At 44.3% G+C, this 23,259-nt stretch overlaps 1 protein-coding gene across 1 annotated transcript in view; it reads left to right on the forward strand.

The window, feature by feature from the left end:
* The window catches only part of eif5b (eukaryotic translation initiation factor 5B), a 118,426-nt gene that overhangs the window by 90,545 nt on the left and 4,622 nt on the right, over window positions 1-23,259 (forward strand). The window contains 3 exon segments of the mRNA XM_084323004.1: window positions 4,456-4,587; window positions 22,299-22,375; window positions 23,031-23,195. Of these exon segments, the coding sequence (XP_084179130.1) occupies window positions 4,456-4,587; window positions 22,299-22,375; window positions 23,031-23,195 (374 nt within the window).

Below are 23,259 nucleotides of genomic sequence, written 5' to 3' on the forward strand. Positions count from 1 at the left end.
GTATCGCGATATATTTAGTATCGCGATACTATCGTGACGCAAGTATCGCGATAGTATTAGTTGGGTCAAGAACCAACATTCTGTGACCATTCTCTGGCTAAGATGTTTTGATGATTGATTTGACTTCTATGGACCTTTTATAAAATATTTAGCCCCCGTGTCCCTCCGAAAAATCCCGGCATTTTTTGTCAGGTGGCCAAATCCAAAATACCTGCCGACGCCATCTTGAAAAATTAACTTTTGATCCAGAGCACCTAGAATCATGTATGAATACACTTTTTTGTGTAAGTCAACCATGACGATTCCAATTCTGACATCAGTTTGACTCTATGACATCAATTTGTCCCAGAAATCCAAGATGGCCACCATATAGTAGAGCGAAAATGTAACTTTTAATGTCAAAACCAATTTTACCATGGTAGGCCTACTGCTGTACTTTAAACAAACTACCTTCATAAGGATCTCAGCAAAATAATTGATGAATGTACAGTATGATAAGATAACTAATTATACTTCAAAATACGCTCTCTTAAATAGCTGTAACTTGAACAGATTAACAATGAAACCACTTTTTTTCTTTTTTTTTTTACTTATTTTTTTTTAACTTTATAGCATTTTCAGCTTTTTCTGGCCACGCAGGACCGATAGAGGGAGAGAGGGAGAACGGGAGGAGAGGTAGGGAAGACATGCAGCAAATGGTCGCGCGGGACTGGGAAACGAACCCGGGACGACCGCTTCGCGACACTATGTGGTGTGCTACTGGAGCGCCCCAACAATGAAACCACTTTAAACATGTCATGATCAGTCCGAATCAGAGCATTCTGCCTCACTAGATTCTGAATCATCAGATTCCAATGAATCACCCCTCCTCCTCCATACATCATCATCTCCCTTCTCATCATCATCATCCTCCTCACTCTCCTCTTCCTCACTTTCTTCAGCTGGCCCTGGTGCAGGTAGATGTGATGGGAGAGCAGGTCGTGTGTGGCGGACAGGGCGACAGCGACCACCCACCAGCTCCCAGCCATGTCTGAGTGGCGAAGGGTGTCGCTTCAGGGAGGGGTGGCGCACTAGATATGCCAAGTAGTTGGCACGGAGGCAGTGTTGGCATAGGCTATCTGCATCTGGAGGGAGATGGATGAATGATTTGTTCTTCATTCTCTTCCACTTTGTGGCACGGGCCTCAGCCATGGTGCTACTCTTCTTGTCGCCATAAATAACATGTCGTGTGAACTCGAACAGCTCCTCTAGCACCTCCTCCTCAAGGTCAAGGCTATCTCCACACCGCGAGAGCAGCCGTCGTGCCATAGGGCTCTTTGCCACCTTGTCATACACCGACGACTTACCCTTGTCATAGAAGCCTGAATTGGCATCACAGCCTGTAATGCAGTGTAGCTGCACAATACAATCTGCCATCTCCTCAGTAACCAGGCCACGGCAGAAGACCGTGTTCTGCTTTCTCTTGATGCAGAGCATACCGGGCAGCTGTTGAGAGATGACCGCTGCCATGACATAGGCATCGGTGTCGGCTGCATCAATGACCACAGGGCCACTGTAGCCTGACTCACGTAGAACTGTGTAAGCAGAGAAGAGGATGGTGTCAGCCTCAGACTGGTCAAAGCTGTAGTTCTGCATTGGTTGCTGGGTTGACAAGTTGGTGCAGTGGGAGCCAACAGAGTAGACGATCTCTGTATCTACACCCTGTGCAACAAGGTCAGTCAGATAGCTGCATATTACTTTTTGTAGCCGCTCCTTGTTGCTGACGCTACACAGCAGTGTTTTGAACTCTCTGGCAGAGGGGAAGGGGTCGCCCAGCTTAATGTAGGTGTTGGGGACATGTACCTTACCTTGTACCCACAGATCTCGCTCATCATCTTTAGTTGAGTATGCTGCGTCGTACGGGTCATTTACACAGAAAATACGGTCAGCATCACCATGGCAGGCAAGGATGATGGATGATACCTTGTGGACATAGTCCAACCACTTGTATGGGGTGCCATCTTGTGTCTGCCGATCTTCTGCTGATGGGGTTGCCATCCTCCAGATCATGTCGACAAGAGCGGTGTAGGGTTCTTGCAGATCTACAGATTGGAGAGAGAGCTTCTGAATGAGCTTGCTCTTCTGTGTCTTCCTATATGTGCCATTGGAGTTGAATAAGGCCACACATTCCTCGACAACACAATGTTCCAGCAACTCTGAGAGATTCACAAGTTGACTGACCTCAACCAGGTCGATCACTGCCTTGAGAGCACTCCGCTCCATCTCAGCAGCTCTTGCTTTGAGTTCCTCCCCGGGCTTCTCCATGCAGGGCTGCTTGGCAAATGTCAAGCGTTTGCTCAGAGGGACAGGTGCATGGAGGGAGGTTTTCTTACTGAACACTCGGTCTTGCAAGAAGCTGGTCAACTTCTCCTCTCCCACAGCATAGGCTGAGTTGAAGTCCGCGATGAGTTCATCAGAGGCAGGCATGGCTGACTGTAGGGTGCGGAGGGTGGGTGAGGCTGGATCAAATGGGAAGGAATCAAACTCGTGCATGCATGCGACCAGGTCCTGCACGCGCTGCTCATCTTCTCTCATCCTTTTCGGACCACATTCTATGTGCTTCCTCTTGGCTTTTTTGTGTGTGGCCAGGGCATTGTGAGCCACCCGGATCTTGGCCAAATTGTTCACATTTCTGGAGTGCACCAGCAGCTGCTTCTCATTCTGGAGGATGGAGAGCCAGCCAGACTTCATTTTGCTGCCCTTGTTCATTGTACACCCGATCCACATGTCCCAGGCCATGTTGGAGTAGGGGTTGCCTGTGATGGACTGAGTGAAGTCAGTACGAAGGAAGGCGACCTGATCAGCAGGGAGAGCTGTCAGCATTGCCCAGAAGTCAGGCAGCCACCTTCCATACCTATTGTTGTCGTACACTACCATCCATGGCAGCATGGCACGCAGAGAGCTGACATACTCATCCAAGTTGCAGATATGTACTGCATGCACATTCTGCATGAGTGCATCTGTCATAGACAGGAAGTCCCTCCAGTAGTCCGCCATGTCACTGGCCTCCACCTGGGTGAATAAATTGGTGATGAGGCTCTCGAGGTCAGTATCATCCTCCAGTGCCGCATGTGCAGCTGCACGGAGTTCTTGGGAGAGACTCATATCTCTCAGAATCTCAAGGTTCTCCCTTGTCTCATCAGCCAGGTTGGGCATGAGCCTCCCCTTTACCAGCTGACTCATGAGTGCCTCATAGATGAGCCTCAAGCAACGCAGCCCCCTCTTGTAATGCTTGCCTTTCAGTGCACGGTCGACGGAGCCCTCTGCAATAGCTCCTCCTGCCACAAGTACATCTCCTAGCTCACTCCCCTTGTAGCGCTTGTAGATAGCGCTCATCATCACACACTGTGTATGGAAGGGACCAAGAAAGGGTACAATGTCATGGTACTTGTTTGGGTTCTCGGCGTTGAGCAGAGTGATGAGGACGTACACAGGATGATCTCCCACTAAGAAGGCGAAGGGCATGTGCTTAGTTGCGATGATGGTAGACAGCTTCTCCATGATGTCATTCACAACTGACTTGTTGGGCGGTTTATTGTAAGATGTATGAAAATAAGCCTTGCTCTTCCTCTGCTCCATATTCAAGCCAGCGTGAAACCCATTGTATGAAGGGATAGTGCACGCATGCACGCACGTACGCACACACACATGTGCACACGCACGTATGCGCACACACACACACACACTTGCAGTCTATTGAAGAGGAAGGCCTGGATGAGCGAGGTCAACAGGAGTTCTTCATGTCAAGGAATGGCGAGATGGCGTGGTCCAAGATACCTTTTGAAACAGAAGGCTGAGCACAAGCTCAGAACATCATCAAAATAACTCCTGAAAGAAACAGCTTTCGAACACAACACAAGGGTTAACAAACCCCAAACACAGGGCTACAATGACTATATTAGCTAACTAGTTGTTGTTGCTAGCTAGCTAGCTATTGGGAAAGTTGTTAGTCTGAAGCCCTGCCCAAACACCAAATCTTACTTTCCCATTCAAAAGTTAAATTTTCGCTCTGCTGTCTCTTTCTACATTTTTGCTCTACTGGATGGTGGCCATCTTGGATTTCTGGGTTAAATTGATGTCATAGAGTCAAACTAATGTCAGAATTGGAATCGTCATGGTTGACTTACACAAAAAAGTGTATTCATACATGATTCTAGGTGCTCTGGATCAAAAGTAAATTTTTCAAGATGGCGTCAGCAGATATTTTCGATTTGGCCATCTGACAAAAAATGCCGGGATTTTTCGGAGGGACACGGGGGCTAAATATTTTATAAAAGGTCCATAGAAGTCAAATCAATCATCAAAACATCTTAGCCAGAGAATGGTCACAGAATGTTGGTTCTTGACCCAACTATATCGTATCGTGAGGCCTCTGGCGATTCCCACCCCTGGTAACACGTTGTGTTCTCCCTGCAGGACGAGTTGATCCGGGAGCTGAAGCAGACCCTGAACTCCATCAAGCTGGAGGAGAAGGGGGTCTACGTGCAGGCCTCCACCCTGGGCTCCCTGGAGGCCCTGCTGGAGTTCCTGAGGACCTCCAAGGTCCCTGTGAGTACAGCCGGCCTGGTCTGCAGCCATGTTACTACATGTTACTACCATGTTTGATTGATTGGAAAAAGAAAATAAAAAAAATTATAGAAACGGTTAATACATAACATACACTTATTTAGTACGTGTTAAAAACAAAGATGGACAAATACATAGGGCTAAAAATAGGGCTAAAATAGAGCTAAAAGTGGTGAATGGAAGAAAAGAAAAAGAAACAAGTCCAATCATTTTTTTTTTGAACAAATGTTTTTTATTTTCCCTTTTTTAACATAAAACTAGACACACAATACATTAACAGTAGAAATCCACAATAAATCACAGGACTATGACCGACATAATAATAACAACAGTCCTTAGTACTTAAATCAAAATAAATGTAGATTAAAAGATATACACATAATAAATACAATACAATACATATGCTCTTGCTTGCTCACCGTTTAAACATAAGGAGCATCGAGGGTCTTGTTTGAGCCCCATTAGGTGCAAACGTCTAGGAGTTAAGTAAGTCCTATGAATAAAATTAAGATTAATCTGTTGATGATCCGGGTTGCGTGATGACAGCCGTACGTTTGCCCAAACTTCATCCCAATCAAAATCTACTTCCAAGTTTGGTATATCCTTCCTCCAGATTAAGTCTAGAGGAAGGACATCATATGAGGACGTAAGTAAGTGACGATAAAAGTCAGAAACGAAGCCTCTCAATGTCTCCTTTTCATAAAAGAATTTGTGATATCTATGGTGCTCAAGTGGCACCTTTAATGGGACTCCATGAGCCCTTAAAGCTGCTCTTAATTGTAGATAGAAATAAAAAGGAGTTGGTGAGGTTAAATTTGTTAGATATATCTTTATAGCTGCAAAAACCCCGGTCGTTGAAGACATCCCCCAATGTATGTATGCCCTTCTTTTCCCATTTGGTAAATCTGATAGGTTGTTGTGCAATAAGGAGTGAATTGTTATTAAATAGGGGAGAATGACTATGCCATTTATGTTGGTTAGTACATTTGTTCTGTGTGTCACGCCATATCCGGATCACATGTGTAATAAGAGGGCTAAATTTCAAGTTGCATTGCTTAATTGATAAGTTGGTGTATACTATATCCTGCAGTCTATGTGGTGCCTCTATGTTTTCTTCTAATATTCTCCAGGATACAGATGCTTGATAATCAAACCAGGTGATCAGTGGTCTTAAAGAGAACGCTTTAAAATAGTAGCTGAAGTCTGGAAATGCTAAACCCCTGTCGGCTTTATTTCTCTGTGCAGTGGATCTTTTTATTCGTGGAGGTTTGTTGTTCCAAATAAATTTATATGCGGCGGAGTGTAATTTTTGCCAGTAACCAACAGGGGGGGGGGGGGGGGGGGGGGGGGGGGGGTGTGTAACGGCAACATCGAGCTGAAAAAGTTGATTCTAGGTAAAACATCCATCTTAACTATTGATGCTCGGGCCTGCACTGAGTTTTTTTTATTTTGACCGCCTGCCGAAGTTGTTTGTGATCCTATCTAGGAATCCGGTGTAATTATACTTCACCGTTTGGCATATAGTGGGGAATATTTCAACTCCAAGACATCAAAAGTGTTCTACCATTGGTATATTTACTGGGAGTGAGGTAGCCTTCGCAGTCACATTAAGTGGAAGGAAGGCCGATTTTGGCCAGTTTATCTTAAATCCCGATAGATTGCCAAAATCATCTATTACCTTGAGAAGATGAGGTAGTGAGGTGGTAGGGTTTTGCATGAACATTATTACATCGTCCGCATATAAACTGATATGATGCTGTGTGCCCTTAATTGAGATCGGCTCTATGGATTGGGATTTTCTTATATACTGTGCCAAAGGTTCTAGAGATAGAGCAAACAGTCCGGGACTAAGAGGACAACCCTGTCTGGACGAACGCGACACAGGGAAGTTTGGGGAGGTGAATTTCCCTGTTATAATCATGGCCGACGGATCTGTGTATAGTACTTTGATCATATTAATGAATCCGTCTCCTAACCACATCCTTCCAAGTACTGCCCATAAATAAGACCATTCCAGCCTATCAAAGGCCTTCATCGCATCCAAGGATAATACAGCTACAGGAGGTACAGCCTCCTTGCTTGGCGTCTATCACATGCAGTAATCGTCTAATATTATCCGTGATCAGGCGGCCTCTTATGAAGCCTGTCTGATCAGGATGAACTAAAGATGTCATATGCTTTTGAAGTCTGATGGCTAGTACCTTAGCGTACGGCTTAATATCGGTTCCGAGGAGGCTTAAAACACTTTGGGTGCCATGGGTTAAATTCATTATATACCATAGGTTGCCGGCTCTATTTGTCTATGGAGAAGTACCCCTTCTTTGCATGGCTATAACTTTTTTAATTCTATTGCTACATTGCCATTATTAGGGCCCATTCAAAGTCCTATATGTATTGTTCATTGTGTAGCAACGTTAAACTTTTTCATTCACATATTCATAGTAAAGTATGGTCTAATGTATAAGTATGTTTTCATCTCTTTCTGCAGCTTTCTCCAGAACGTGATCTATAGCCCCAAATGCATTATATTGATGATGAAATACAGTTCGATGGCAATCGGGGCGATATAAAAAATTTCAATTGGACGTACTTCTAGAATGATCTACGTATGATCTGATGATGACCGGATGGGCGGGGGATCGTTTATAATTCCGTGGGCAGCGTTATATCATTCATCTAGTGTGGGTCATATGTTCATCATAACAGTTTATATGGAACACGTTCAAAAATAACGTTGAATCTTACCGGATCTTCCTCGCGCCGTTGGACGATCAGCGTGGTGTAGACCGTTTTCGATTATGGGATGTTTATCCTGATGAACCATTTCCAGCTTGTATAATACTATATACGTCCAAATCATGTTGTTTATTGAGTTATTGGCAATGGATCGCTATATAATGTGACGAGCCAGAGTGCCGGCAGCCAAACCGAGTGCCCGGAAGTAATATGGCCGACCAGCACAACCTCCACAGCACTTCCTGTTTGGCGATTGCGCCGATCGGCCACCAGATGGCGCTCCTGAACCGCCAGAGAGCTCAGTGGGTCCTCCTGGTGGATCTCAGGCCAGCGGAGGGGAAATATGAATCCGATCACAGATTTTTGAAATATTGATATTAAAGACGCTGTACAGCGTCCTTCGGCAACTTGAGCATGGCCGGGAATGACGCTCTAAAGCGTTTCCCGGCAGTTAAAGTGTTAAGGGTCTATAACTACCACATTCGTGGGGTCTTTGTCTTTTTTAAGGAGGACAGATATGAGTGCCATATTAACGTCCCTGGAGAAGTTCCCCTCTTTGATTGAGTATAAAATCATGTCAAGTAATAGGGGTCCAATTACATCCCAACATGAGAGGTACAGTTCTGGTGGGATACCATCCCATCCAGGTGCCTTACCACTTTGCAATTCAGATATAGCCTCCCTAAGTTCCTCTAGTGTAATAGGTGCATCTAACTGTTTAGCGTCTTCCTCTGAACGTTTAGGTAGGTTAATTTGATCAAGAAATGTATCTAGTTTATTATGATCGAATACCACTTCTGACTTGTACAGGTTAGAGTAAAACGCACTAAAAGTCTCGTTGGTTTTCTTGGGGTCTGTGACAAGTCCCTGTTGGTCCTTAATAGCGGGTATTAGGGGTGGACGGTATGGTCTAAAATGTATATCACGGTATAATTTGAAGCATAGACGGTAACGGTATATATCACGGTATCAGTGTTTCCGTTAGAATAATTTTTTTTGCCTGATAGGCAGGCTATATAAAGAATGACATCCTCAAGGCATGTAGATTTATAATATTTTAACTTAAAACTAGGCTACTTTAGCGTATAAAGTCATTATATTCCAAATAAAATAAGTCCAGAGTCGAGACTCCGTGCTGCTCCCATTGCAAACAGCGGGGCTGGATGCTGGATTTTGCTAGAAGCATATGTAGCTGCAGAGCCGCAGAGCCAGGGACGCTTTCAGGTCTGGTCACAGGCCCGCTCAACAGCGCCCCCCCACCCAACGGCTGAATTGCCAATGGCTGAATTGGAGTATTGCACTGTGCAATACTCCAATTCAGCCATTGGCAATTCAGCCGTTGGGTGGGGCGGCGCTGTTGAGCGGGCCTGTGACCAGACCTGAAAGCGCCCCTGGCTCTGCGGCTCTGCAGCTGCATGCTATTCGCAAATCCACTGCTGCAGCCGTCCTCCCGCTGCAGCCGTCGTTATCATAACACTACACACATCATAATGTTTACAGCAAACTGTAGTTGATCACCAGGTATGTTTTATTAACGTAGAATAATTCATATAAGAAAAACGATAGAGAAATCTCTTACCTTTCTCCACTGGTTAAAAATGCCAGGAACTGAAATTGAAACTTGCTGTGCGCCACGGTGATATGTGTTTATTATGAAATGACAATTGCGTGTTGACACGCCCACTGCGCGAAGCCTCCTAAATAAGTTTTTCCAGTTTGCACATATCTATTATCTATGACTAATTCTATCTATTTTTAGGGGCAAATGCGATTGAAATAGTTGCGCTGTGGTTACATGACGTCATTGCTATTTTAGAGCTGCTCTACCGGTTACACGGTATAGTCAAAATCCATACCGTATATACCGTTTATACCGTCCACCCCTAGCAGGTATATCAGCAAATTGTGCATTGGATCGTATCTTCATAGCTAGTAGGTGACTCTGTTTAGAGCCATGAAAGTAATAATGTTGTCTTGTACTGCGTATTTGAAATTCAGATTGTTGTCTTAAAATGGAGTTAATCTCTTTTTTTAACACTTTAATTTAAGACTCCAATCGACATGAGTAGCTGCGTTGTAAAGAGGAGAACAACGACGAGTGAAGCGTTTCCAGTTCTACCCATTTGGAATGACGTTTCTTGCGGATGTTGGAGGCAAAGACAGTAATGTTTTCCTTAATAAAACCCTTTACCGATCTCCATAACATTCTGGGGTCTTGTACCGAACCCGCATTAATCTGCAGGAATTCATTTAGTTTAATGTTGAATTGTAAATTGAATTCAGTGTTTTTCAACAGTGTCGAGTTAAAACGCCATCTTGGGGCTCGGGATGTCATTCTACTAAATGAGCCCTTTAGGAGTAAATAGCTGTGATCTGACGTGCACTGGGTCCCAATTCCACGTCAAAGCTATCAAATAGTCTAGGGGAAGCAAAAACAATCTATTCTAGAAAATGTCTTGTGTCTTGCTGAGAAAAAAAGAGTACTCTCTGGCCGTTGGGTTGAGTAATCTCCACAGATCATTTACACCTGTATCCTTGGCCCAAGCCTGTAATGCATTAGAGGCCTGTTTCTGATCATTGGAAGTGGTGAGATTAGATTTATCAATCAAGGGATCCCAGATGGCATTAAAATCCGCACCAGTTATAAATGAATACTCAGGGAGGTCCAACATTGCTCTAGTGAGTGTAGCATAGAAGTTAGCGTCGTATAGATTAGGGGCATAAGCCGCTACCAAAGCGATTTTCCTGTTACTGTAGTCTATTTTAGCAATGGTTACTCGGCCATCTGCATCAGACCATACGTCCAACAATTTTATATTCAACTTTCGTTTCACGACTATGGCTACACCACGAGATCTAGTTCCAAAAGATGAGTGGCTTATGTTTTGATATATTTTATCCGCCAGCTTTACATTGTCAGCAATAAAAGGTGCGTTTCGCTTAAAAGAGCCACATCAACCTGTTTGCTTTTCATCAATGTAAGCACGCTTTTGCGTTTATGTTGCATGTTTAGACCCCCAGTATTCCAAATCAATATATTCAAACTAGCCATAATCTAAACATGTTGCAGTATTCCTGTGTGTAATTCGTCTGGAGTAGCGATTCATAAAAGATATATATCCAACTATTGAGGTCCTGTTGAGAGCCGCGCTTGAGCATGATAACAAACATATAGAAAACACATACATATAATCCCCTATTCCCATTTCCCTCCCTCCCTTTAGCACTTTAAGGACCGTCCACGTATATATACATGTTTCGATTCCATGCGTTGTGGACCAGAGCCACGTATATAGCCGTGGCAAGTTGTTATTGTTTTATTCCATATTTATAACTATTAACGTCCGCGATCGAGATCCATGACCTACCCACATATTTGATTTTCGAAACATGCAATACCGGCCAGATCCGCTTAGGGGCGCCATCGCTCCACTGCAGTATCATTGAGGGAGATTGTAAAAAAAAATCTTTTACAGTCTGTGGGCGGATCGTATGAGCCTCGATTCCAAACGAAGACCCTCCATCTTTGATCACGTTACCGAACGCATATTTCAGCCTGGAATAATGGGATTTATGACTAGCCAATGGACATATCGATCTACCAGAATCCGATGACTAATGAAGAAATGCTGCCGGCGATCACATGGCCTGACGGTAGGATACTATTCCCCCAAATCACAGCTGGATTGGACATTGTTTTAAAACCTAACGTGATTGATCACTGACATTGGCTACCTGAACGCACACTCTATTGCTAATCAATAATACTAATCTGCGTTCCCCGCCGCCCCCATTTCATCCATAGATGCTCTGTAATAGTCCGGATGCTACGCAGTTTGTTTTATTTCATTCGTATATATACAGCAGAAATGGCTGATGGATTTTTATTTTCTTTAAGCCATTATGAAGGCACGGTTTATGCACTCAAGTGACAATGAGAATGGACAGATAGCAATACTATAAATTATATATATAGCTCTTAGAAAGTACATCGGTTTGTAAACAAACCTCTGTCCTCTGAGGCATAAATCGCTGCAAGACTGTGGTCCTCAAAGTGTTAAGTACACGACCAGTTCTGCCCAGAACGAGCAATTCATCCTTAACTTTCCTATGCAAATTGCCATAGGATCTAAAACTATCAATTCTACCATTAGTAGAATGTCAACAGTGGCTTGGCCACTCTCCTGTTAAATAAAAAGGAGATATGAAAATAAAAAAAAATAAAAAAATATGCCTCAAATATCATAGTATATTCACTTTAACCTTATACGAACTTGTGTAAGTTAAAACACACCGAAGAATAAAAGAGAGGTATTGGGCTAAATTAGAGAAACCTCAAAGAGTAGAGAACATTTACTTACATTTTAAAAGAACTTTGCTAAGTTTAAACACCTAGATGAAATAAAATGGAAAAGTAGTGGACCTATTGCAAAATAATAAAAAGGTTTTAAATACGTATATGCAGTTCGTCCCCCAAGCCTGGGGTGGGCGATGTTCCGCTGTGAAGACTGTTGTTCCTCCGGAGATGATCTAAGCCGTGTGTATTATAGATATCTATGGTGTGTATAGTCACAGAGTGTTTTTAAAGTTCCAGAACATTCAATATGTCACAGAACGTTATTAAAGTTCCAGAGTATTCCAATATGTCACAGAACGTTGTTAGAATTCCAGAATATTCCTATATGTCAACAACAGGAAAGTGTACCCACACAGGGAAAACCTCAGTCCCCACACAATGACTTGCATAAAACTCATAGATCTAGCCTGCCCAGATATAGCGAACCATTAAAATAATACGATATCCAGCGTCACATATTAACCTATTTATAAATCAAGGTTACAAAATGTATTTGACGCCGTTTGGTGTTTAAGCCATAATGAAGTGATCAGAAAAAAAGAAGAAAACCGTATATAGCCTATCCTTCACGTCGCGGGTCCTCCATGTAGTCCTCTGCGTCTTCAGGCGAGGAAAGATGGACCCTCTGTCCTTTTTTATCGGTGATGGAAAGCTTTGCAGGATACCGCAGTATGGGTTTGAGACCTTTCCCATAAAGTAGAGACATCACTGATTTGTAACGGGCTCGTAGAATCACAACTTCACGGCTGTAATCCTCGTAGAAATAAACTGATTCCCTGTTGTATTTCAGAATACCCTTCATCTTCCGTGTCTCCCGAATAATCATATCTTTTATTCCAATATGACGTAGGCTAGCAATAACCACCCTAGGTTTGTTGTTGCTGTTATTTCGGGATCCAATTCTGTAGCACTGATCCACCGTTCCACCTCCCCCGGGAGTTTACCGCGGTCATCATGACCGCCGTATATATTCCCCCACAGGCCAATACTGGCAAAGCGCTGGGGGTACTACATGATCACCTCAATATACACCAGATCAAACACCCGGACGCGGCGATGATCGTGGCTGGCGATTTCAACCAGGCGAACCTGAAGAAAGTGATGCCGTCCTTTTTTCAGCACATCGCCTACTCCACCAGAGGGAGGGGACTGAAGACAATAACTGACAAAGTCAGCGCCCCCTCAATGGGGAGCGACGACGCCTCCCTCGCGGACAAGCTCAACTCTTTCTACGCTCGGTTTGGTGTAGACAGTGGCGCTGCTAGCTCTCCGGCTAGTGACGTCACTGGCGAGCCGGCTGTTGTGGGGGGGGGGGGGGGGGGGGGGGGGCAACCACGGGGGGGCGGGGACGCTCTCTCGTTGTCGGAACACAGTGTGAGAAGAGCATTTATGCAGGTGAACACCAGGAAGGCTGCTGGCCCAGATGGTATAACAGGACGCATACTTAAGTCCTGTGCCAACCAGCTAGCCCCGGTGTTCACCGCCATATTTAATCAATCCCTGGCGGAGTCAGTGGTCCCTGCCTGCATCAAGATGTCTACCATCATCCCTGTACCGAAGAAACCCTCCCCAACATGTCCAAATGACTACAGACCGGTGGCACTCACCTCTGTGGTCATGAAATGCTTCGAGAGGCTGGTCAAGGACCACATTTGTGCCTCCCTCCCCAGTGATATGGACCCTATGCAATTTGCATACAGGACAAACGGGTCCACTGACGACGCGGTCTCCCAGGTACTGCACAGCACCCTCTCTCACCTTGACCGTCAGAAGGGGGGCTATGTGAGACTGTTGTTCATTGACTACAGCTCAGCGTTCAACACCATAGTCCCCACCAGACTGGTGGACAAGCAATCGAGCTGGGCCTGAGCTCCGCCCTGAGTGCCTGGGTACTGGACTTTCTGAGTGAAAGACCCCAGGCGGTCAGGGTGGGGGGTCAGACCTCCAACACCATCACCCTGAGCATCGGGTCCCCCCAGGGCTGTGTTCTGAGCCCCCTGCTGTACTCACTCTTCACACACGATTGTGTGGCCAAGTTCAGCTCCAACTCCATAGTGAAGTTCGCAGACGACACAGTGGTGGTGGGGCTGATCTCGGACAACGACGAGAAGGCCTACCGGGAGGAGGTTGAGGTACTGGAACGCTGGTGCCAGGACAACAGCCTGCTCCTGAACATTGGTAAAACCAAGGAGCTGATCGTGGATTATAGGAGAGGACAGCAGGAGACACACACACCACTGAGGATTAACGGGGCTACCGTGGACAGGGTGAGCAGCTCGTAACTAGCTCCACCTTCTCAGAATTTTCCCTTTTTTTTGTGTTACATAATGTAAAATTACAGATTCATACCTTCAAAATAAGCCATCAATTGTCAAATTTGAGACGATAGTTTTCAATCAATGTCCTATCAAACATTCTGGTAAAATCCTAACTACTTTTCAGGATAGGACTTGAACTTGATCCAAGTTCATTCAGCTATCTGATGAGAGAACTACACTCCCAGAATTCAATGTGATCATTGTCACTAGAACCATTTCACACCTGGAGTAAAGGCCCAGTCATTCCTTTGTTATTCCAGTGAATGGACCCAGCAGGAGGCCTAACCTAGCGACAAGCGGCCACTACATAGTTGGGTATTGAAAAAAATGCTCATATCCAAAAGTAGTAGATAGATATAGGTCATACATGTAGGTATGCACTTGTCCTAATATACTAACCTACACTGTAGCACTCAACACTTTGATGAACATTGTTACTCAGCTGATAGAGGTGTGCCCTTCCTCAATAAAGCCAGAGAGGGAGAGAGGGAGAGAGAGATGTACCTGACTGTTCTTCATAATTTTCTGATTGCACTCGCATTGTTTATGTCCTTTGTATGAGGCTTCCTTGTACTTCTGTTTATGTGGACATAAATACACATTTCAAATGTGTGTGTGTATCTGCGTGGGTGGGTGAGTGGGTGCCTGCGTGGCATCAGTTTGTCTTTCATATGCAGTTCAGAGAAAGTGAGAGAGGGAGGGAGAGAGGGAGAAAAAGGGAGATAAGGAGAGAGAGAAAGAGAGATAGAGGGAGAGAGGGGGAGAGAGAGGGATATAGAGGAAGAGAAAGAAAGAGGGAGATACAGAGGAGAGATGGAGGGAGAGAGAGGGAGATATAGATAGACATGAAACTAGGGATGCACGATAATTATCGGGCCGATATCAGCAATTATGACGTCATCCCGATAAACTCGATAGCGTTATTGATAGCTCCGATAACATAATAAATTTTTTGGTTAAAAGAAATCCGGTGTGGGTGGATTTGGATGAAGGGCGCTTGTTTTTATTATAGCCTCCTCCCGTTTTGCCAGTACTGTGGTAAAACTGATAGCGTGTGGTTTAGGAACAGGGAGTTTTTCACAAATCCAGCGCTCCCCTTCTTGGCTGTGACGTAGTCACGTTACATTCGGAGACAGACAGTCGATCTGCCAATTACGTCCCTCCGCTTGCACCCACCTCTTCTTCTTACCACCAATCAGAAGCTCTCGTTCGTTTATTTACCTCCGGATTGTCGGCCATTATTCTACTCGGAGCTATAACGTTAGCTGCTCCCCGCCAGCCACATTGACAAGTACCAGCGCTTATACATTACTGGCAAATGTCTTGTTGCGAGCGTTGTCAGCATCGACTTTAGTAAAAATAGACCCAGACTTTTTTTGAGGAATTTAAACGTCGCAAACTAATCTTGTTGGCCGTTTTCTATCTCTCCTCCCTGGGTCTCTCTCTGCCTGCGCGAGCCGTGCTCTTACACACACTCACACACACTCACACACATACACACACATACACACACACACACACACACACACACACACACACACACACACACACACACACACACACACACACACACACACACACACACACACACATGGGTGCTGTTGAGAGCAGAGCTGTGTGTGTGTGTGTGAGTGAGTGAGTGTGTGTAAGAGCACAGCCGGCTGGCTCGCGTAGGCAGAGAGAGACCCAGGGAGGAGAGATAGAAAACGGCCAACAAGATTAGTTTGTGACGTTTAAATTCCTAAAAAAAAAAACTCCATAATTTCTTGAGTACCGATAGCAGTACCGATGACGTCAGAGCTTATAAATACTAAAAAAAAAAAAAAAAAAATTGATTAAAAAAATTATATATATATATACATTTAAAAAAAATTATAATACAATAAATATCGGTTATCAATATCGGTTATCGGCTTGAGGAGCATAAAGATATCGGTATCGGTGTCAAAAAATAAATATCGTGCATCCCTACATGAAACCTAGGTATGTAATTTCATCTTTCCTTGTGACAATATTGTCACCCACTGTACAAGACTGTACAAGAAATTCCTTCTGTAATGTACTGATTTCTTTTGATTTCTCTGTTTGAGAGAGAGAGAGAGTGTGTGTGTGTGTGTGTGCAGGGGAGTAGCTGGGGGGGGTTAGGATGATTCCAAGGGCCCAGCAAATGCCCCAATTTTTTTTATAGATTGGGGGCCCCACATTTTTTAATAGATTGGGGGCCCACAAATTGATTCTTTCATGGGGCCCAGAATCTCCAGCTACGCCCCTGTGAGCGCACCTTTCTACTCTATAGAGAGCTGTCATCACCGCGATGCACGCTTGAATGAACTGCGAGATAACTCATAACTCGTACACACACGCACTCTGTCTCTGCCATACAGTAGTTATGTTGTTTTAGCGCGACGTGGGTATATACACGGGCGAGGATGAAAAGCATGTTAGACTACTTTTAATTCATAAATTAACGTTCCGTCGGGTCCGTGTGTATTCTCGAGAATGATAATAATAATAATGCAGGACCTCTTCAGATTATATTATCAACGACAGACAGTGAGAAACACAACCCCCCCCCTCTCGCGCTGAAGAATATGCATATTAGATCACTCAGTGATTAACACCTATGCGCTGTTTGTGTGTGCGCGCGTGCATGTACGTGACGCGTTGTAGTTTCGGGGAATACAGGGATCATTTAGAACTATACAATTTAGCAAGAATTAAACATATTTACAAGTCGTATTACGTTTAGCAAGTAAGGATACATATAGATTACACTATATGCACTCGAAATAGTCTTTGTTCTATTTTTACAGATTTCTGAAAAACGGGACTTCCTGAGCATTTGTGAGAGATTTCAATCCTTTTGTTCTCCGCCCACGGGTGCAATAAGCCCTGTTGACTCCTAAGGTTAAGTACCTGGGGGTCCACATCTCAGAGGATCTGACATGGTCAACACACATAGACACAGTAGTAAAGAAGGCGAAGCAGCGCCTCTACCACCTGAGACAGTTAAGGAAGTTCAGAGTATCGGGAAGATACTCCAGTCCTTCTACTCAGGAGCTGTAGAGAGCATCTTGACCGGAAACATCACTGCCTGGTATGGAAACAGCACGGCACAGGACAAGAAGGCCCTACAGAGAGTGGTGCGCTCAGCCGAGCGTACCACGGGTATTGCACTACCTCCCCTGCAGGTTCTATACAACAAGAGGTGCAAATCCAGAGCCTGCAGAATAATGAAAGACCCCCACCACCCCAATAACAGCCTGTTCCAGCTGCTGAGGTCAGGCAGACGCCTGCGAACCCCAGCTACTAGGACAGAGAGGCTTAGGCTCAGCTTCTTCCCCCAGGCCATCAGAGCCTTGAACAATGAACATTGAGTGCCACAGAACACTGAACTATCCACACACAAGCACACATGAGCACACACACGACATGCACGCTGTGCACGCTCACACACTAGCAGCCACTTTAACACTTTAACATGAGCGGGCACACACTCATGCCGCACACACCCACACTTATTGCCAAAAGGAAAGGCCACTTTAAATGAGTATAGCAACAGTAACAGTGTATTGCACTACCAAAGCTACCTAGCATGTCCTATATGCTCTGTAAATAACTATGTACAGATACCGAGATGTCACACCATGTTACCTGTTACCTGTTATTGCACAATGTTGTTTTTATTGGATTCTATTATATGTTGTACCACTGTATTGCACATCGTTGCGGGCAAGACCACCCGCATTTCATTGTATACTTGTATGCCGTGACAAATAAAACTCTTGACTTGACTTGACACTTCAGGTAACATAGAGAGGATACCCGGTCCCAGAATTTGAAGTAACACTGCCGCAAACGTGACATTGGGTTGTACACAGCTCACTGACTCATCCTGACCCTCTATACCAGGGGTAGGCAACCCTAGGCACGCGTGCCTGCGCGGGGGCATTTTCATAGGCACAGGGGGCAGCAGTAAAAAAAAATATATATATATATATATATATATATATATAATTATTATTTTTTTTGCTTTGAAATATTATAGTGAAATATTTTGCACTGTTGTCGCATTTATCTTGTTGAAATCCTCCCACAGGTTCTTTTTACTAACACATATTTAATTGAGACCCTTTATTTGTTTATTATTTCAATTTAGCTGGAAATACATTGCTACATCATTCAGTAACATTTGCAGAGCCTTATAACAAAAACATTATTACGGTCACCATTGTGACCAGTGGGATTAATCAACACATTTTATTATTTATTTTTCTATTTCATTGAACATTGCACATGTTAAAAGCCATTTTTTTTACTCAAAATGTGAGTATTACCAAGTCAACTTGTGTTCTTAAAACAATGACAATAAACATAGTTTTATTAGGTTGAAATAATGTGGTTGTGTACTTATTTTTCTGTTAACTTATTATGGATTGAAAACTGAAAACCTTAATGCACAGTAACTGAACTCATATTTTTAAGTTCTGGTAACTTATTATTATTTTTTTTACAGTGTAGTCTTGCGATCAATCAAAACTTATTTACACGATATACCTCACATTCACCCTCCATTCACATCCTGGTGTTCTCTTGGTGTTCTCCATTAGGCCTGTAGGTGGAGCTATGACAGCACACGTACAGTACACACACCGATGGTGTGTGATGTGTCCAAAAATGAATGGGCAAATGTGAGTGAAATGGTCGCACTGTATGCAGCTGTTTGTCTGCATCCCCCCCCCAACTCAGATTTAGGGTTGATACAACCATCATAATAATATTGTTAATAATAACAATAACAATAATGATGTAATAATGCAATAATTATCATTAAAAATACCTGATTATGAGAAAAAAAAATGTACGATGCATGGAATATTGTTGAGGCACACTAGTTACAACTATATTTCAAACAGGCACTCCATGTCAAAAAGGTTGCTGACCCCTGCTCTATACGAATATTCAATCTATGGGACTGGTACTCGAGTTTGCGTATCTTAGCCGTTAGCTTGTCGTTGTTTTCCTCTATCTTAGCCGTTAGCTTCTTGTTGAATTCCTCTATGGCTCCGTCGATCACCTCGAATCTCTGCTTGTGTTCCTCCACGCAGGCTTCCACTGCTTCAGTACGTCCGATATGTTCAACCGCCGCTGCCCTTAACTCTTCGATTTTGGATTCGATAGATTCTTTGATAGCGTCAACCTTATCGGTTACCCCTTTTATTAGCTTAGCGAGATACGCTGTATCGACGGAGGCGGCGGTGGAGGTGGCAGCCTCATCTTTTTTTGTCTCGATATCCCCTGCTCTGCCACGCACGAAACCCGGATCCAGATTCAGGTTGTCTGCAATTGATTTAGCAACCGGTCCTTTATTCTTTGGTGGCATCTTGATTCTTTCAGTCAATATAGTTAGTTGAAAATCTAGGTTTAAATGCATTGGTGGTGTAAAAAGAGGCTTTTAAAAGCAAAATAAAAATAACGGGAGAGGAGCTGATTACCACAGCGACCTACTCCATTCTCGAGCTAAACCGGAAGTCAAACAAGTCCAATCATGATGTTAATTAACACTTTCTCCGCCAAGAACGCCTAAACTCGTCATTCCCCGCCATGCTCATTCTGCCAATGACGCCGTAACACGTCATTGAGATCAATATTTCAAAAATCTGTGATCGCAATCATATTTCTCCCCCGGAGACTTGAGATCTACTGTTGATCCCCTCTCAACTCTCCAACGGTTCAAGAGCGCCATCTGGTGGCCGATCGGCGGCTCGCCCAAACCGGAAACCGGAAACGGAAACTGGTGCTCATTCCAATTCGGTCCGATCACTCGCTAATAGTCCCGGGACTCGAGCTAGACACAATGGATAGCAATCCGTTACCAATAACTCGATAAACAACATGATTTGGACGTATATACTATTATACAACCTGGAGATGGATCGCATATTTCAACATCCCATAATAGGAATATTTTTGCTCCACCCTCATCGCCCAACGCTACGAGGAAGCTACGGTGAGTTTCAGCGTTTTTTTTTTACCGTGTTCGATACAAACTGCTCTAATGATCATATCACCCACACTAGATGAATCATCTAACGTTGGCCACAATTATAAACGACCCCCCCCCCCCCCCCCCCATTCGGTCAACATCAGATGATAAGTAGTAACTTCTAGAAGCACGTCCATTTGAAATTTTTTATCTCGCGCCGATCGCTATCAAACTGTATACAATCATCAATATAATGCATTTAGGGCTATAAATCACATTCTGCAGAAAGCTGCAGAAAACGATAAAAACATATTTATACTTTAGACCGTATTTTAGTATGAATATGTGAATGAAAAAGTATAACGTTGCTACACCCTGAACAATAGATACTTGATGTTGAATGGGCCATAGTAATGTCAATTTAGCAATACAATTTAAAAAGTTATAGCCCTGCAAAGAAGGGGAACTTCTCCATACACAAATAGAGCTGGTGTGGCCGGGGATGGTTTAGGATGGATATAAGCCTGGCGAAGAAAGTGTTAATTAATTAGTTACAGTCCACAACCCAGCTCCTCCAGTCCACGGCAGTTAGCCCGTCCTGGCCCTGCGTGGTTGTGGAGCCTGATTGCCACCGGCACAAAGGACTGCCCGAAGCACTTTGTGGTATGTCGGGGGGGGATAAGTCTGTGGCTAAACATGGACCATTGCAGTCCGCTCATCATGGAGGGGGTGGCAGGGGTTCTCAAGGATAGCATGCAGCTTCCTCCTCGTCCTCCCCTCTGCCACCACCTCCAGACGGTCCAGGTCCGCTCCCACCACAGAGCTTGGTTTTTTTTTCAGTTTGTTTATTTTGTCTGTGTTGGTGTTGCCCCCCCAGCATACCACAGCGAAGAAGAGGGCACCAGCCTCCACAGACTGGTAGAACATCTGCAGCAGTTTGCTGCAGACATTAAAAGACCTGAGCCCTCTCAGGAAGAACAGTCTGCTCTGTCCCTTCCTGTAGAGGGCCTCGGTGTTGTCCGTCCAGTCCAGTTTGTTGTCCATGAGAACACCCAGGAATTTGTAGTTCTCCACCCTTTCCACCTCCACCCCCTGGATGATGATGGGAGTTGGGGGCTTCCTCCTGCTCCGCCGATGGTCCACCACCATCTCCTTCGTCTTGCTGATGTTGAGCTGTAGGTGGTTTTCCTTGCTCCACTCTGTGAAGCTCTCCACCACAGCGCTGTACTCCTCCTCGTTGTTGTTGGTGATGTATCCAACGATGGAGGAGTAATCAGAAAACTTTTGGAGATGGCAATTCCCGGAGCTGAAGCGGAAGTCTGAGGTGTACAGGGTGAATAAAAAGGGTGCCAATACAGTTCCCTGGGGGGCGCCAGTGTTGCCAATCAGCACGTCCGAGTGGCACCCCTGCAGTTTGACTGTGGTCTGCCAGTGAGGTCGTTGTTTCTTCTTGACTTGTTTAAAGAAGACGTGTGTGGCCCATGGGGACATTAACGTGTGTTGTCGGGCCTTACAAATACATTTGATTTGATTTGATTTAGTTGACAATCCAGGCAACCAAGTCGTCCTCCACCCCCATTGCTGACAGCTTCTCGGCTAGTAGTGGAGGCTGAATAGTGTTACTACTATTAGTGTTGGTGTTGGAACCAGCCGGTTCTGCTGCCATGTAAACACAGTGAATCAGGACTGAGTGAGGACAGTTAGTGTTGGAACCAGCCGGTTCTGCTGCCATGTAAACACAGTGAATCAGGACTGAGTGAGGACAGTTAGTGTTGGAACCAGCCGGTTCTGCTGCCATGTAAACACAGTGAATCAGGACTGAGTGAGGACAGTTAGTGTTGGAACCAGCCGGTTCTGCTGCCATGTAAACACAGTGAATCAGGACTGAGTGAGGACAGTTAGTGTTGGAACCAGCCGGTTCTGCTGCCATGTAAACACAGTGAATCAGGACTGAGTGAGGACAGTTGGTGTTGGAACCAGCCTGTTAGTTCCTCCAAAGTGCCTGTGAGTGTTGGAATCGGGTCAGACAGGAGAGACATGATGTTTGTAAATTGCTAAATTACAACACTTTCTTAATTTCAGTCGCAGTGATTTTGGCCTCTTTTAGAATCGTGATCAATGTTTAATTTAAATAAACCTCTTCTCTCCTCTCCTCCCCTCCTCTCCTCTCTCCTCTGTTCTCTCCCCTCTCCTCCCTCCCCTCTCTCCCCTCCTCTCCTCTCTCTCCTCTCCCTCTTTCCTCCCTCCCCTCTCTCCCCTCCTCTCCTCTCTCTCCTCTCTCCCCTCTCTCCTCCAGTATGCTGGGATCAACATTGGTCCTGTCCACAAGAAGGATGTGATGAGAGCGTCCGCCATGTTGGAGCACGACATCCAGTATGTTCATCTGCCATGCTGCAATATACTTCTATTCTATTTCATTATTTTACATTCTATTGTATTTCATTATTTTCTATTTTATTCTCTGATGGTGGCCCCTGAAATGCTGGCGCATCATCTTCTATTCTATTATTTTCTATCCTGCTCTCTTCTGTTGGTATGGGTATTTTACTAAAATGGAAGTGGCTGAATGAATGAAAACGTTTTACATTTGTGACGTATACGATATGCAAATATACAGTACTGTTATACTGAAGGAACCCTAAATACTAGGGATGTTCGATATTGGCTTTTTTACCGATAAACCGATATTGTCCAACTCTTAATTTCCATTACCGATATCAACCGATACCGATATATGCAGGGTTTCCCCCCCAAAAAACTGAATAATTTCAGGTAATTAACATTACATATGTCTTGTTGTGGAATTAACACAACATTATGCATACTTTTGACAATAAATAAAATCATAATTTGTTCTTACTTGCTTGCCTGGGTAAATAAAGGTTAAATAAATGTTAAAAAAAAGAAGAAAAAAATACAAAAAGAAAAATTTAAACCGATACCGATAATTTCCGATATCACATCTTAATGCCGATTCGGACATCCCTACTAAATACAACTCTATCTGTCTGTGTGTGCCTGTCTCCAGGTACGCAGTGATCCTGGCGTTTGACGTGAAGATCGAGAGGGAGAGCCAGGAGATGGCCGACAGCCTGGGAGTCAGAATCTTCTCCGCTGAGATCATCTACCACCTGTTCGACTCCTTCACCAAGTTCAGGGAGGATTACAAGAAGGCCAAGCAGGAGGAGTTCAAGTAGGTTTTAACACTGTGCTAAACTACGTCTAGTGCTGGACCTAATCTGGACCTAATCTGGACC

This window comes from Notolepis coatsorum (assembly GCF_963971535.1).
Source record: "Notolepis coatsorum genome assembly, chromosome: 1".
NCBI lineage: Eukaryota > Metazoa > Chordata > Actinopteri > Aulopiformes > Paralepididae > Notolepis > Notolepis coatsorum.